The sequence below is a fragment of the Gymnoscopelus braueri genome (assembly GCF_963280865.1).
Source record: "Gymnoscopelus braueri genome assembly, chromosome: 13".
Classification (NCBI taxonomy): Eukaryota; Metazoa; Chordata; class Actinopteri; order Myctophiformes; family Myctophidae; genus Gymnoscopelus; species Gymnoscopelus braueri.
The window spans coordinates 51,869,234-51,884,103 of record NC_137615.1 but is presented as its reverse complement, the minus strand read 5'-3'; the positions used below and the strand labels follow the sequence as shown (position 1 = coordinate 51,884,103).

General features: G+C 40.8%; 1 protein-coding gene across 1 annotated transcript in view; it reads right to left on the bottom strand.

Annotated features, from left to right (window-relative positions):
- Positions 1-11,270, bottom strand: part of LOC308098209 (protein spinster homolog 1-like) — a 41,673-nt gene extending 30,403 nt beyond the window's left edge. The window contains exons 1-5 of the mRNA XM_080446468.1: positions 10,932-11,270; positions 4,727-4,792; positions 4,466-4,602; positions 3,538-3,689; positions 2,023-2,089 (exon numbers count right to left, since the gene is read on the bottom strand). Of these exons, the coding sequence (XP_080302594.1) occupies positions 2,023-2,089; positions 3,538-3,689; positions 4,466-4,602; positions 4,727-4,792; positions 10,932-11,124 (615 nt within the window). The 5' untranslated portion in view covers positions 11,125-11,270. The remainder of the gene's footprint in view (positions 1-2,022; positions 2,090-3,537; positions 3,690-4,465; positions 4,603-4,726; positions 4,793-10,931) is intronic.
- Between the last annotated feature and the right edge of the window lie 3,600 nt (positions 11,271-14,870).

Below are 14,870 nucleotides of genomic sequence, written 5' to 3'. Positions count from 1 at the left end.
CCACTCTACCTGTCTTGTCTGTCCGCCTGTCTTCCAGTTTGTATGTCTGCATGTCTGTCTGCTAATCTGTTTGTGCGTCTGTCTACTCCCCAGTCCTCTAACTTCCATTCTGTCCTGTTTAACCACCTGCTGTGTCAGACCGCCTGTTTGTCCGCTTGTCTGTCTGTCTGTCAGCTAGTATGTTTGTCTTTGGGTTTGTCTCAGTTTGTGCCTGTCTGTTTGTCTGTGTGCTTGTGTGCTTGTCTGTCCTCCTGCCTTTCTGTGTGATTTCTGGTTGTATGTTTGTGCGTTCCACTGTCTCTCTGTCTGTCAGTGTTTCCTCGTTTCTCTGCCCGTTTCTGTGTTGCCCTGGACTAAGCCCAGTCTAGTGTGTTTCTGCCCAGTCTAGTTCCTTGCCTTGCCAGTCCAGTTTTGTGTGCATTGCCCCAGTTTTCCCTCCGTCCGACCCCTCCACCCACTCTGTTTGGGTTTATGACTTTGGTTATGGGATGTCTGGAATCCATCCCTTGAGGAGGAGGTACTGTCAGGATCTGTCTCTTTGTGTCTTTCTGTTGTATTGTTCCCTGTTCTCCTTGTACTGTTATTTTGTAGTGTTGTCTTAGTGTTTCCTGTTTTGCCTTGTTGCCGCTTCCTGTCTTGTCTCACCTGTTTATGATTGCATTTGTAGTTCACCTGTGTCCTGTTTAGTCTCAGCCATTCATGTGTTGATTGTTGTGTGTTTTCACCTGTGTCTAGTTAGTCTCTGTGTATTTAAGCCTCCCTGTGTTCACTGTTCCCTTGTCCGATTATAGGTGTTGTCATGGAATATTATGCCCTTGTCCGTCATAGTTTGTTGCCAGTCTGAGCTTGTTAATAAATGTTCTAAGTGTCAATACTGCCTCGTGTTCTGCATTTGGGTCCAAACAATACCTATTCGTGACACACACACCCTATTGTTGTGTTTGTTTGGGATATCCCTGAAAAAGGGTAAAGTGTTATTTCAAGTTTAAGAAGTGTTATTGTCTTTATAATTAGAGGTGTGTTAATTTCATGGTGGTCAATCTTTCATTTCTTTATTGTCAACTGTTTTGAAACAGTTATCCTCTCAAAACATTACACACACACCCACTCATACAACAGAAACAGAATAAATTCCTTTTGGTTATTCCGTTTATATGGTTGCCCTGAGCGCTTCATTTTCTACTATTCTGAGGTTGTTGTTTTTGGGTACTGTTACTAACTATTCACATTTAATTCTGGGGAATACAAAGAAAGCTCATAGTTTATGGGTTAGTAATCTCCAGTGGAGGCACCGCACCATAAGTATTCTGTTGCTATCAACTCAAGCCTGCATTATTACTGGTAAACTAGGTGAATCAGCCAGTTCAACACCAACAGCTGAGAACACAGGATCCTGTTTATGTATATGAGACATTTGGCCCATTATAGTGAGGAAAAGGGTTACACACTCAAGTACAATAAATAAACCCATTGTATCGTAATAACAGACAACACAAATCCATTAAAACAAAAACAACCTTTACAAAATCATTACAATGAAAATCTACATCAAACAGGAATCTTTTCCAACAGCCCTGATTTTGTTAAAAGTTTAAAAGCTTGTTTTTCAAAATAATGTTAAAACCCCGGACTCTAGTGCATCCCGGGTTTATTAAAAGGCCTTGACACACAAAACTGACTTGTTAAGACCATTAATACTTTAATGTTTTTTTTTTACATAGTGAAAATAGCAGATCTACAAGCTCACACGTGTGAGCTTGTAGATCAACAATTTTCACCATTTGTGTACGATTCCATTGCACAACAAAGTATAACGCAGGGTTGAGTGGTTAATCAATTAAATCTATTTTCGCAGAATGTTCGCCCCCCAGAATAGGGGGTTAACTTGAGAATGTGGAAGCAGAGTGACCGGTCACATGACAAAGGCGAACAAGGTACAATGCACACTGAACTGCAAAAGAAGTCCTTTTTCCCCAGTTTGCTTCTATACTAGGAATGTTTCTGAGAACTGTATGAACCTACCCTCAAGGCCCAGTGCCAGTCCCCGTAGAGGTCGTCCATCTCTGACCCCACGATGTAACCGAGACCGCTGTGGAAAAAGAAAAAAAGAAGTGATCCTGCAGAGTGACGCAAAACTGCTCTAAATTTCTCCTAGATCACTGGTTCTCAAACCTTTTCATGCCAAGGACCACCCACAATTATATGTATTTGGCCGCAGACCCCCATCTCAAATATTTTGTTCCAGGGACCCCCAGAAGCAAAGATTTGAGTTACAAATGTTCGTTTAAAAATAAATATACATATATATTCAAAAGATTTGCACAAATTTTCATGATTAAAAAACAATTGCAGATCTACAAGCTCATGAGCTTGTATATCTGCTATTTTTGAATAGCCAAAGTATAAAAGGTTAAAAGTATTGTGATGCTATATTAACACATTTTTCTGGGGACCCCCTGGAACCCCCCCAAGGACTCCTTGGGGTCCCCGGACCCCACTTTGAGAACCAATGTCCTAGATGGTGACATACAGTACGACCTCCACCAGCAGAAAGTTGTTATCTTCATGTGTGCACACATTGTGCTGATGAAGAGCTTTAGCAATGTAACTGATAGTCTAGCCTGAGGCAACGAGCTCAATCGATGGTCTTGAAGGGCGGATCCAAACACAGCCGCCCGGATTTGTGCGGGGCTTCCTATTGCTTCACCAATCTATGTCCCCGCCTCCCCTCCCCTCCCCCCTCCCCCCCCCCCCCGGCCTGTGCACGGAGCACGCTGACGTCACCAAATTTAGAGCGACGCCCCTCTGTACTCTGATTGGTTAGGAGATAACAAGGTCCTAAGACCATCGTTCCTGCATGGCTACCCCAGGCTTTTTTTCTTTTGTAACAAAAAAAAAAGCATGGGTTTCCGAGGCTACTGATAGTCTGGCTGATGCTAAAGTACATTATGCAAACATCTGTACACAATGGAGTTTTGACTTTTGTGTCTGAGTGTGTGTTTGTGTGAGTTTGTGCTTACACACACACTTTGAATTGTGTCCGATGACCACAAACCACTAAAGGTCTCTGGCCAGTGGTGGAAAAAGTACTCACATGTTTTACTTAAGTAAAAGTATCAATACTCCAATGTAGAAACACTGTTACAAGTAAAAGTCCGGAATTCAAAATTACATTAAAAGTAAAAGTACAAAAGTATTGGTATAAAAATGTAATACTAAAAAGTACCAAAAGTAGAAAGTACCCATTATGCAGAATGTCCCATTTCACAACTTTTAAAATCTATAAAATGTATAAAAATCGTTCACAATGCATCACATCGCGACGCATTGTGAACTTGTAGCTATTTTCAAATAGCCGAAATCTATATAGGGCTGAAGTGGGTAATGTGTGTTTTGTAATAATAATCAAAATCTACAAAGTAACTAGTAACTAAAGTTTTCTAATAATAGTCTCGCTGCGACACGTTGTGTGTAGCTTGTAGATCAGGTATTTTATAGCGCATTGGCAGTCAAACAGGGGCTATCGGTGAGTCTCACCTGCCGACTGGAATGGCGAAATAGAAGATGGACAGCATGCGCGTCCTTTTCTCCTTGACATAGAGGTCAGCGATGATGGTGGGAGCGATGGTGGAGTAACTGGCCTCGCCCACTCCCACCAGACCTCGTGTCACCAGCAGGACCCAGAAATGCTGAGAGAAAACGCACACAAACATTTTAATGATGTATTTGAGTAAGTACAGAGACACACATATTACAAGGTGCTGTGAAAAGGTACAGTCAGCAAATCCCGGACAAATACACCAACGCCGCTCAGGAGTGTAAGTATTATTAACATATTCAACTACAACATCTGTGACTACCATTAACAGAAGAGACAGCACAGAATTTTGCAAGCCATTTAGCTGTTTTTTTTGGCATCCCAAGTTGTTGGAAGCCTTCTGTAGCCAACCTACAGACATGTCCTGAACACACGCACACACACTCACTCACGCACGCACGCACGCACGCACGCACGCACGCACGCACGCACGCACGCACGCACGCACGCACGCACACACACACACACACACACACACACACACACGTATGATGACTGTCTGAGCACTATGGCTGACCAATATAACATTACAATATTGACAATTACACAACAGCTAGGTTAGAGTGAGGTTATTAGGCCATAATAATCAAAACCTACAAAGTAACTAGTAACTAAAGTTTTCAAATATTTGTGGTGGAGTAAAAGCACAATATTTACCTCTGAGATGTAATGGAGTAGAAGTAAAAGTACTGAAAATTGGAAATACTCCAGTAGTGAAAAAAAACAAAAAATTGTACAGTACTTGAGTAAATGTACTAGGTTACTTTTTTTTAGATGGGGACTTAATTGGAGAGAAAAAGGGATAAAAAAAAGCACCAACAAATTATGGCCGGCCTCAACAGTTTTGGAGGCGGCGCTCCCGCTCACCTCTTGGGGTGTGTAGGAGCTGGCCAGGGTCACCAGCGACCACATGGTGATGCCCACGCTCATGATGACCTTCCTGTTGTACCGGTCACCCAGGTAGCCGAACAATGGAGCCAGGAACATGTAGCTGCAGATGAACACTGTGGGAACACATGTATGAGAATGACTAAAACCATGCATGTGTGATGATTTTAAACAAATGATTACAAATGTTCAGCAAAGCCGGTTGCCATGTCAGAAATGAATGGGATATGCATTTCACACCTGTTTGGAGCAAGCCGCACTTCTCGTCGTTAATCTTAAAATACTGCTCAATGTCTGGAAGAACGCCTGAGAGGGTGAAAGGGACATAGAGGAGACAGAGAATTGATTAAATTGTATACTTAGACAAAGGGCCGTCCACACCGAGAACAATAACTATAATGATAACTGTGAATAATAATTTAAAAAAATGGATCTAACTCAAATAGATGGTTGAGTCCACATCACAACTATAACGACGAGAGTGGCGAGCGATATCGTTGGGATAACTCTCAGAGGGATTTGATGAACGATAAAAACACTGACAGCCGTTTACAGAACGTTATGGTTCATCAGTGTAGATGCTCAAATCATTATGTAGCTGGAAATTAGCTGTAGCTGTTTAATTCTAAACCCATTCTTTCTGTTCTACATACAGCCAACCAGTTGAAGAAATTGCAGACTGATAAAACAGCCAAAAAGGGCTTTCGTTCGAGATACCCCTCCCGGAGTTAGGACAAAACACAACATTGTTTTTCTTCATCTCTGGCCTCCCATACATGAAATGGATTGTTGTATAAAAATATTTTACTGCAAAAGCGGTGAAATTGATAGATAAAGTTGCACCCCAAACTAAAAATAAAGCCTGGCCGTCTGGGGGTTGAGGCATATAAAATCATTTAGATTCACAATGGAAGCTCTGATAGGTTTAAAACGTGTTATACTTGAAGTCAGGACATCCCTCTACATTCTAGAAAAGACTGAATGTCAATATCTGAATGTAAATAGGAGATACAGTCATTTGAACACATACCTCCAATAGGCGGAAATGTAAATATGTAGAATGTTGCTCTTTACTTTGTAGTGACTCTGACATGGATTGTCATAGCAAGACATATGGAAAGGTGAGGTTCTACTGAATCCAGCAATACCAATTGTGTAAAAGTAGCTTTAATACTCATGGAGTTATGTCACTAAACGTATATGGTGTCCCAAATGGGTAAATCATGAAACAGTCCTAATGAAATCTACAGTATCACACAGATTAGTTCTATTTTCAATTCACTTATCAAGGGTGGAAAAATATTAACAAATTCACTTGAGCAGAAGTCCCTAAAATGTATTAAATGTCCCAAACTTGAGAAAACTAGACATTTTATGCAACTTCAACAATAGTGCAGAAAAAAATGCAGGCCTACAGTAACTAACAACTATTTAGCAAACCTGGCTGAGGGAGTTTGGTCTATGAAACACAGGATACGATGTAGATTTCCTTTGTGCAGGCACATACGTCTTGTCGTCTTGGTGATGAATGGTGGATATAATGGAGCTGGGGTTAGGTTGTAATTTGGGACGCATCATCAGTAGTGTTCCCTTGGTTCTTGGAGTGTTTCGGCCTTGACACTATAAACTCTCGCCAAAGTCATTCCCAATTAGTCATGAGATCTTGCCACACAACCTCTGCACCCCACCTCCACTGGGCGGACCTCAGTGTTCCAGCCGCGATGTTGTGCTTCAGCAGGGTGAGACTGGTTTTACACCCTTTGAGAATGTGGCTGGGGTTAGGTGTTGGAACAAAGGGCACACCCCGGGTCTTCACCATACCACTGGTGAAGGTTAACTGGTGTTGGAAGGACGTCGTATGTAGCTCCGATGGAAAAGCTCAACTGCCTCGCTTCCATGGCCCACATGTCCTTCCAGCTGATCTCCACACTGTCCCATCGTGTCCACTGTCCCTGTTTGCCAAGAGAGACATGCCTTGGGCCACCTTGCAGCCTCCTCCTGGTGGCGTACTTCCTCCACCACCATCTTCCTCTGTCCCGGTGCTGTGGCCTTACTCCAAGCTGGGAGGGAAGCTGTTAGCCCAAAGCCTCCTCTTCCTTGCTGAACATATCCCACAATGTCAGCATGTTTGAGGGCTGCTATTGCTTCCTCCACTGCTTTGGCTGGTCTCCATTTGCGCACGGTTGCCAAGGTCGGTGCGTTGTTGCTCACCACTAAGTCTCTGGATTCATTCAGTGTCACCTGGAGTCTTGTTTTTGCACACTTGAACTCCTCTGTGAGACTGGTGAGGGGCAGCTTGAGGATGCCATCTCCATAGAGGCCTATGGTGGTACGGCATCGTGGAACTCCGAGCTATTTCTTGATGTAACCTGTGACTCCTCTTTCCAACTTCTCCACGGTTGAGATTGGGACCTCATAAACTGCGAGGGGCCACAACATCTTGGGTAGGAGTCCAAACTGCAGGCACCAGGCCTTTAACTTTCCAGGTAGTTGGGTGTTGTCGATAGACTGTAGGCCACTGCTGATATCTTTTCGCAGTTGTTGCACCTGGTCTTTGTCCTTAACGCCTGCATCATACCACCTGCCAAGGCTTTTTACAGGCTGCTCAGACACTGTTGGGATTGGGTCATCTCCGATGAAGAATTTTAGGTCAGCGAGCACTCCCTTCACACTTGAGATGCTTCGTGACTTGGATGGTTTGATCTTCATATGGGCCCAACTGATGTTCCATTTGATGCTCAAGGTTATCCTCATAATAGAAAGTCATTCAATTCTGTAGAGTTTATATCATTTAACTTATTTGGTTACAGGTTATACTACATTATTTGTCTCCACCTGCTCTATCTGCATCGTATTGCCTACATGGGCTCCTTCATAACCTGATGGGTAAATTATTGCAAATATTTTGGAAAGTGAAGAGATGAGAACGACCTTGCCAAATCAAGTAGCTAATCAGCTAGCTGGAGAGTGACCTAGCTTATAGTGTAACGGAGTCTGTCCAGTAGCCTACATTGACAACACCCTGATTCTGTTTAACCAGAACAGAGCATTAACTGGTAACAATGTGGTCACTGTACATAGAGCCTAACAATAGTGAAAGTAGTACACTGTACAAATTCTGTGTATCTTTTTATTTTATTTTACTGGAATGGAGTGTGATGTACAAACATTCGATCCAAATCTTTGTATCATCTGTGGTAAATATTTAGAAAAAGGAAAGAAACAACATCCATATGTCAAAAAGCCCACAGCAATACATACAAAATGTTGCTCAAAAGAGAGATGATGATGTTCATAAAACTCTGTCTCCATGTATAATAATATACTTTCTTTCCAAATAGAGGTAGTATATCTTATCATGTATCATGTTGAGAAAACTACTCCAGTAAGTAAAAATAATGAGCAGTTGCAAATGTTGAGAGTGAGAGCATACTGCGCCAGTCTCATCAAGAAGGTTTTTACAACATTGTTTAACATACAAAAAGATTATTTCATTTGTGGGAAGGCCAGTACAAGACCAAAACATCTGACAGCCATTATAACTGGTACAGGCAAAATGACCAGAGACAAGGTCCTTCATGCAGCATCAGAAAGGTTGATTAAAGGGGAAATCCACCCCTTTTCATTATTTAACTATGTCATTAATATAGCATAAAGGAGTTGTGTGGAAATAAGAAAAAAGTTCCCCCCTTTCTGTGTTGCCTTGAACTGGAGGATTGATTGTGGGTTTAACATTGCAAATTACACCATGATGAGTCATCACGGTGTAATTTGCAATGTTAAACCCACAATCAATCCATGACATAGTTAAATATTGAAAAGGGGTGGATTTCCCCTTTAAGTTTCACATCATCGGTCTCGTACCCCAATCTCTTTGTGTATGATGCCAAATATCATAAAGGCTGCCATAAACACTACATCTCTAAACTAAATATAGCAGCTGCCAGGTGAAAAAATAACCTAGTTTACCTAGTTTATGAAGGAACCCATGTAGGCAATACGATGCAGATAGAGCAGGTGGAGCCAAATACTGTAGTATAACCTGTAACCAAATTATGTTAAATGATATAACCTCTACATAATTGAATTACTTTCTGTTATGAGGATAGCATCAAATGGGTGGAGCTTAGTTTCCCTCTGCCAGGTTTCCTAATAATTGTTAGTAGGCCTGCATTTTTCTCTGCACTATTGTTGAAGAGTGGACAACAATTTCAAATTTTCTCAAGTTTGGGACATTTCATACATTTTAGGGACTTCTACTCAAGTGAATTTGTTAATATTTTTCCACCCTTGATAAGTGAATTGAAAATAAAACTAATCTCTGTGATAGTGTAGAATTCAGTAGGACTGTTTCATGATTTCCCCATTTGGGACACCATATACGTTTAGTGACATAATATAGTATAGCTGGATTCAGTAGAACCACACCTTTCCAACAAGACATCATATGTCTTGCTATGACAATCCATGTCAGAGTCACTACAAAGTAAAGAAAACATTCTACATATTTACATTTCCGCCTATTGTAGGTATGGGTTCAAATGACTGTATCTCCTATTTACATTCAGATATTGACATTCAGTCTCTTCTAGAATGTAGAGGGATGTTCTGACTTCAAGTATGTCAAGTTTTAAACCTATTAGAGCTTCCATTGTGAATCTAAATTATTTTATATGCCTCCCCCCCAGACGGCCAGGCTTTATTTTTAGTTTAGGGTGTATAACTTTATATATCACCACTTTTGCAGTAAAATATTTGTATACAACAATCCATTTCATGTATGGGAGGCCTTAGAGATGAGAAAAAACGATGTTGTGTTTTGTCCTAACTCCGGGAGGGGTATCAAATTTTTTTGGGGCCATTGTCACATTCACACATTCAAAAGAACTAATAACCAAAAATAGCCAGTCTACAAGCTCACACACTGTGACGCGTTGTGAGCTTGTAGGTTGGCTATTTCTGGCTTCCATAGAGGACATGCTGGCTTCTATGGAATCCAAATGACGTGGCGACTGAGAACTTTAATCCATGTAGTTATCTTTAAAAGTGATCAATTTGTGGTGTACTGCGGACGACCCTTAATTGATTACATCCCCCTGATGTGTTTGTTGCTTAATTGTTATCTGGGGACCCCCCCCAAAAAAGATTTTGGCGGGGTCCCCAGATAACAATTAAGTGACAATTTAAGGACTTTTAAGACCTTTTTAATACAAAAAAAAATGTAAAAGAAAGAAAAGAAAAAAAGACCATTATAGCATCAAAAGTAATCACCAAAATATACTATAAAAACTGATCAAACATTGGCAATATTGTCAAATAATATTAGAACGAGGATTTTTTTGCGAGGCGTTGTGAGCTTGTAGATCGGCTATTTTCACAATATTTTCACAATATTTAAAATGTAATGCCTCAACTCCTACAATTTCAAGTGCTTGTCATGGTGGTGGGTCCCCAGTTCAAATATGATTATTTTGGGGGGTCACGGCCTGAAAAGGTTGAGAACCACTGCATTACAATATATACAGCACTTGAGGAGAAATTCTGGTACAAATATATTATTATTATGTATTAATTATTACTACTAGGTTTACTACTACTTTAGACTGCCCCAACGCTCCTGATTTCGTGTATAGAGGGGCGGGTGTATAGAGCCGGCGAGAGATTGCGCCTGATCCCATTGGTTCACCGATCTGTCTGTCAACCCCCGCCCCGTTAACACAACATTACGAACGACGCCCACTGCACTCTGGTTGGTTGGGAAGTGAAACACTTCCTCATACCGAGTACACCGACGCGCTGGGCCAGGCTTTTATTTTTTAGCAAAACTAAACAATAAAAGCCTGGAGATCGAGGCTACTACTACTACTACGTGTGTTCAGACTGCTATCTGAATAGCATAAGAGTCAAGATGTCATGGCACAGGCCTGTTATCTAGCTGTTTTGGGTACAGCGTGGTCTCGTGACATGAGCAAGTTCCTCTCTTATCTCTGTAAATAACTTTACTAGGCTGTCTCCCTGCTTCCGCCAGAGAGCTACTGCGTACCGCCACCCTGAATGTTTCATGTACAGTACTTTAATGCGCATATATTAACACATTCTAATTTACAATATGAAGTGTCTCAGACTCTGTTTGCCTCAACCGTTACTGATTGACACAGAAACTCCACAACGGATGCGAAATGACATTAGCTTTCAGATCAGAAGTAATACACATTTGTCTAAAATGTTTTGCACTTAATATGAAACACTTTTTGAACATTTAAGGGCTTGTGGTTAAATGAAATAAAGTTGACGTTGTGTATTTTATATTTACTTGTAAGTACAAAATATGGGTCAAGACCGTCGGTATTCGGTGGTCTAGGACTCTCCAATATCGGAATCGGACCAGGAGGATTATTGAAGCTACCGTGAAATCCGTGAGATCCGGGCTGTAATCATGGTGTACCTGCCACGGTGAACCTATCCATGTAGTTGAGCAGGTTGATGTAACAGAGGATGCTGACGGTGAGCGCCGCTTTCACGTTGGACACGCCGCTGGCAGGCTCCTCCTCCTCCCGCTTCTCATGCTCCACCCCCTCCGCGTCGCTCTCGTCCGACAGGAAGGGCGCCGAGTCCGACGCTGGGTCCCCCACGGACATGATGGCCGGCGCTCAGGGAACAAGTACAAAGAAGGTTATGTATAGGTATCTCACCTCCAGGTTATGGTCAATGCTTACACCCCTGCCCGACCTCTTCGGTCTGCCGCCTCGGGGCGACTGATTGCCTCGTCGGTCCTTCTGGCCGATCTACACGGTCACAGCTTTTTTCTGCTCTGGCCCCACAGTGGTGAAATGAACTCCCCACTGATTTCATGACAGCAGAGTCACTGCCCATCTTTTGTCACAGGCTGAAAACCCACCTCTTCAGGAAACACTGCCCTTCCTCTTTGCCTTGCCTACTTGTTGTCAATTAGTTGTACGAGCTCTTGTCTTATTGGTTCTTGTTTATTCGATACTTATTTGTTTTAGCTCTTGCTCATTTGATTTTCCTACTTGTCTCATCTGTTTAAGAAAGTAGGTAGCTGATATATTGCACTTTTACCTCAGCGCTAGAATATGTATACATGTCACATCAAACAATAATAAAAACATTATTTATTATTAACATACTGATGATTGCACTTGACTTGATATTTTTACATGGCAATGGTTGAAATTTCAGTTCCTTAGTTTATTTATTTTTCTCAGTTCTCTGTCTGCTGGACATGTCTAGTCAAATGACGTGTGGTTTGTCCGCAAGTGTCTTTCCCAGTTCTCTTTCTTCACCATCACGTGCAGTTCTTGCTGATGTGACAGAAGAATAATGATGAGAGAGCTCTATCCAGTTCCATGTTTGGTACACAAATACATATGTCTGAGATTTCAGTTCCTTTTTCTCAGTTCTCTATCTGCTGGAAAGCTCTAGTCAAATGATTTATGGTATGTCAGAAAGTGTCTTTCACAAGCTCCCTTTCTTCACTTACTGCATAGTTGTTGCACTTAATTTTCCCATAGAAAATAAATATGTCTTTTGTCTCATGAGGTCTGTTCAAGAGTTGTGGTTTCCGTTAAGGTGAACAAGTATTCGATGTTGATGAGAAAATCTTAGACCATGCATAGGTGGTATGATGTCAGGTATGCCAGTGGAACAATGAAATAATTAAGGCAGCTATTAGCAAACATTACTTCTAGCTGTCTGTCTTCTCTTGCATCCTCACCTGATGCAATCATGTACGGGTCTCCTCCTGCAACATATTAATGAGCATGTCATCCGGACACTTTACGAGTCACCAAAATCATTCAAACAAATTGAAAAACACATTATAACCAAAATACAAAATGTGCCACGGACATGGACAAGTCTTGCCACGGACACGTTTGTCCGTGTACGGACATGTTGATGACCACTGGTTAAGACTAAAATACTTTTGTAAACATTTGTTTTTATATATACTAAGATCCCCAGACCGTTCTCTGCCATTTCATTTGTTTTGTAAAGTATATTTAAAAAACAAGACTCACCAGTTAAACATCCAACTTCAACATTCAACTATCAGTGAGTCTCCCAACAGTTCTGTAGAAAACACTAGCGTTCTGTTCTGTCGCATTTGCTTGACAATGGAAAATATCCTTAAATGAGATGATTAAACTGTTTAAATTTAGCTTAATATCCTGAAAACCTGTATTGTTGAGATCTTAAAGCTTGCAAAGGCAGCAGCTCAGTTCATCAGTGATAAGATAAGCCCTAAATGGGTTAATCATTGTCCACGCCAGGCTGACGGGGGGTGAGGTGGAGTTTAATTCTACAGTAAGTCGTTATATTGAGTAGTCAATCATTAATGTTTGATAACATAGCATTGTAATTATGGGACATTACAGAAGTTTTACGTTGTATTGTGATTCTTATTTATTCATCTTATTTATAAACATTGTACTGTATAATGTATAATGTATATTGTATAATGAAAGTTGTGAAGGTTCACAACTGTTCATATGTGGAAAGTCCACACATGAAACATGAGCATGAAACATGAGCATTAGACAGTTTTTTTACAGAACAATTTCATAAAGTGACCATGATTGATTATATAAGTGTAACGACATAATAAGACCAAATATTATTTATGAGCAGGTTTTGGGCTATTTGTAGGTTATGTTGACAATAAGGAAATTATAAAATTACACTGGCCTCACCCATTATGCAAGACATCACAATATGAGAACAAACACCTTGTGTATCACCTGTGGAATATGGGAGTGTGGGTGATTGAAAACTCTCTCCCACCACCAGACTCTGGATCATGCATGGGCAACTGGTGGCCCGGGGGCCACATGCGGCCCCCACCTTCACTTAATGCGGCCCGCAGGTTAATATCGGAATACTGATATGTTATTGATTTCAGCTGTTACAATTGCAAACATGACCCGCTTTAATTACTTCAGTCTATTTGTAGTTTAATGACTATAGTATTACAATTCTATTCTATTATTATCTCCAATGTATTTGTATTGAAGTTCATAAAGTTAACATAAGTATAACTAAATGCATTTGAAATTAAATAAAAATGTTACTTTTCAGGATTCCAATTAAAAAATAGCAAAAACAAATCTGGATTCCAATAAAAAAAATAGCAAAAAAAGCAGATATACAAGCTCAAAACGCGTAGCACTGCGATGCGTTTTGAACTTGTAGATCGGCTATTTTTGCTACTTTTGTGTGACATAGAATGGCCCGACAGTATATGCAACGTGGCCCTCTGGAGTGAGTGTGGAAATATAGTGGCCTTCTCCATCATCAAAGTTGCCCACCGCTGCTCTGGATCAACTGGTGTCAGTGTCTTGATCGTACGGACCAGCAGTGAATCATGTCCTTGTCACTACACAACATACTTTGTATTGTAATTTAACCAGCTTATATACTTTGTTGGACATCAAATAGCAAAAGTAGTTCAACATGACACGTTGTGAGCTTGTTGATCTGCTATTTTCACTGAATGCTGGCCTATTTGCTGAATGTTGGCCTATCATCACATGTTCAGAATTGGGATGCTAGGGTTCATGTGGTTAAAAATAAAAATAAAACACATGAACATGTGTTGCCCTATTTTGACTACTTTCTGGTACATGCATGTTGCCATTTCTTTATAATCTACACTAAACTCAGACTTATGTCTCTTTGTATAATATGTAACTTATAATATGTTTTTACCACTTCATTACTAATGTTAAATCAGACCAGTGCATTTTGCAGCGCATACAGTATAAAGCAAAGTCCTCTGATCCGTCTCAGACACATTTGTCATTGTTTGTCATATAAAAAGACAACACTGACAGTCTATGTTAGACCTGTATAATAAACCGATAGGAAACAACACATGAAGTCAGATGACTGTCGTGAAGTGATGTGCAGATACAGCAAAAGAGAGAGAGAGAGAGAGAGAGAGAGAGAGAGAGAGAGAGAGAGAGAGAGAGAGAGAGAGAGAGAGAGAGAGAGAGAGAGAGAGAGAGAGAGAGAGAGAGAGAGAGAGAGAGAGAGAGAGAGAGAGAGAGAGAGAGAGAGAGAGAGAGAGCAGATGTCTATTGAACTACAGTATAAAATATTAACTTAACTTACAGAACATTAACCATGTGGTGTTAAGAGTTGAAAACCTCATCCCATAACCGTCATAATGTCAAATGATCAGAAGAATGAGGAAACATTTGAATCAGAATCTGTTTATTGGCCAAGTATGTTAATTAATTCACATACAATGAATTAGACTGCCAGACACAAAGAAATCTATGTACAGCATGCAGGAGAAACACAGAACCAGAGCGAATTGAGATAGGAATTGTGTCATTGAGGGGGCAGAACACATACAGGTTTC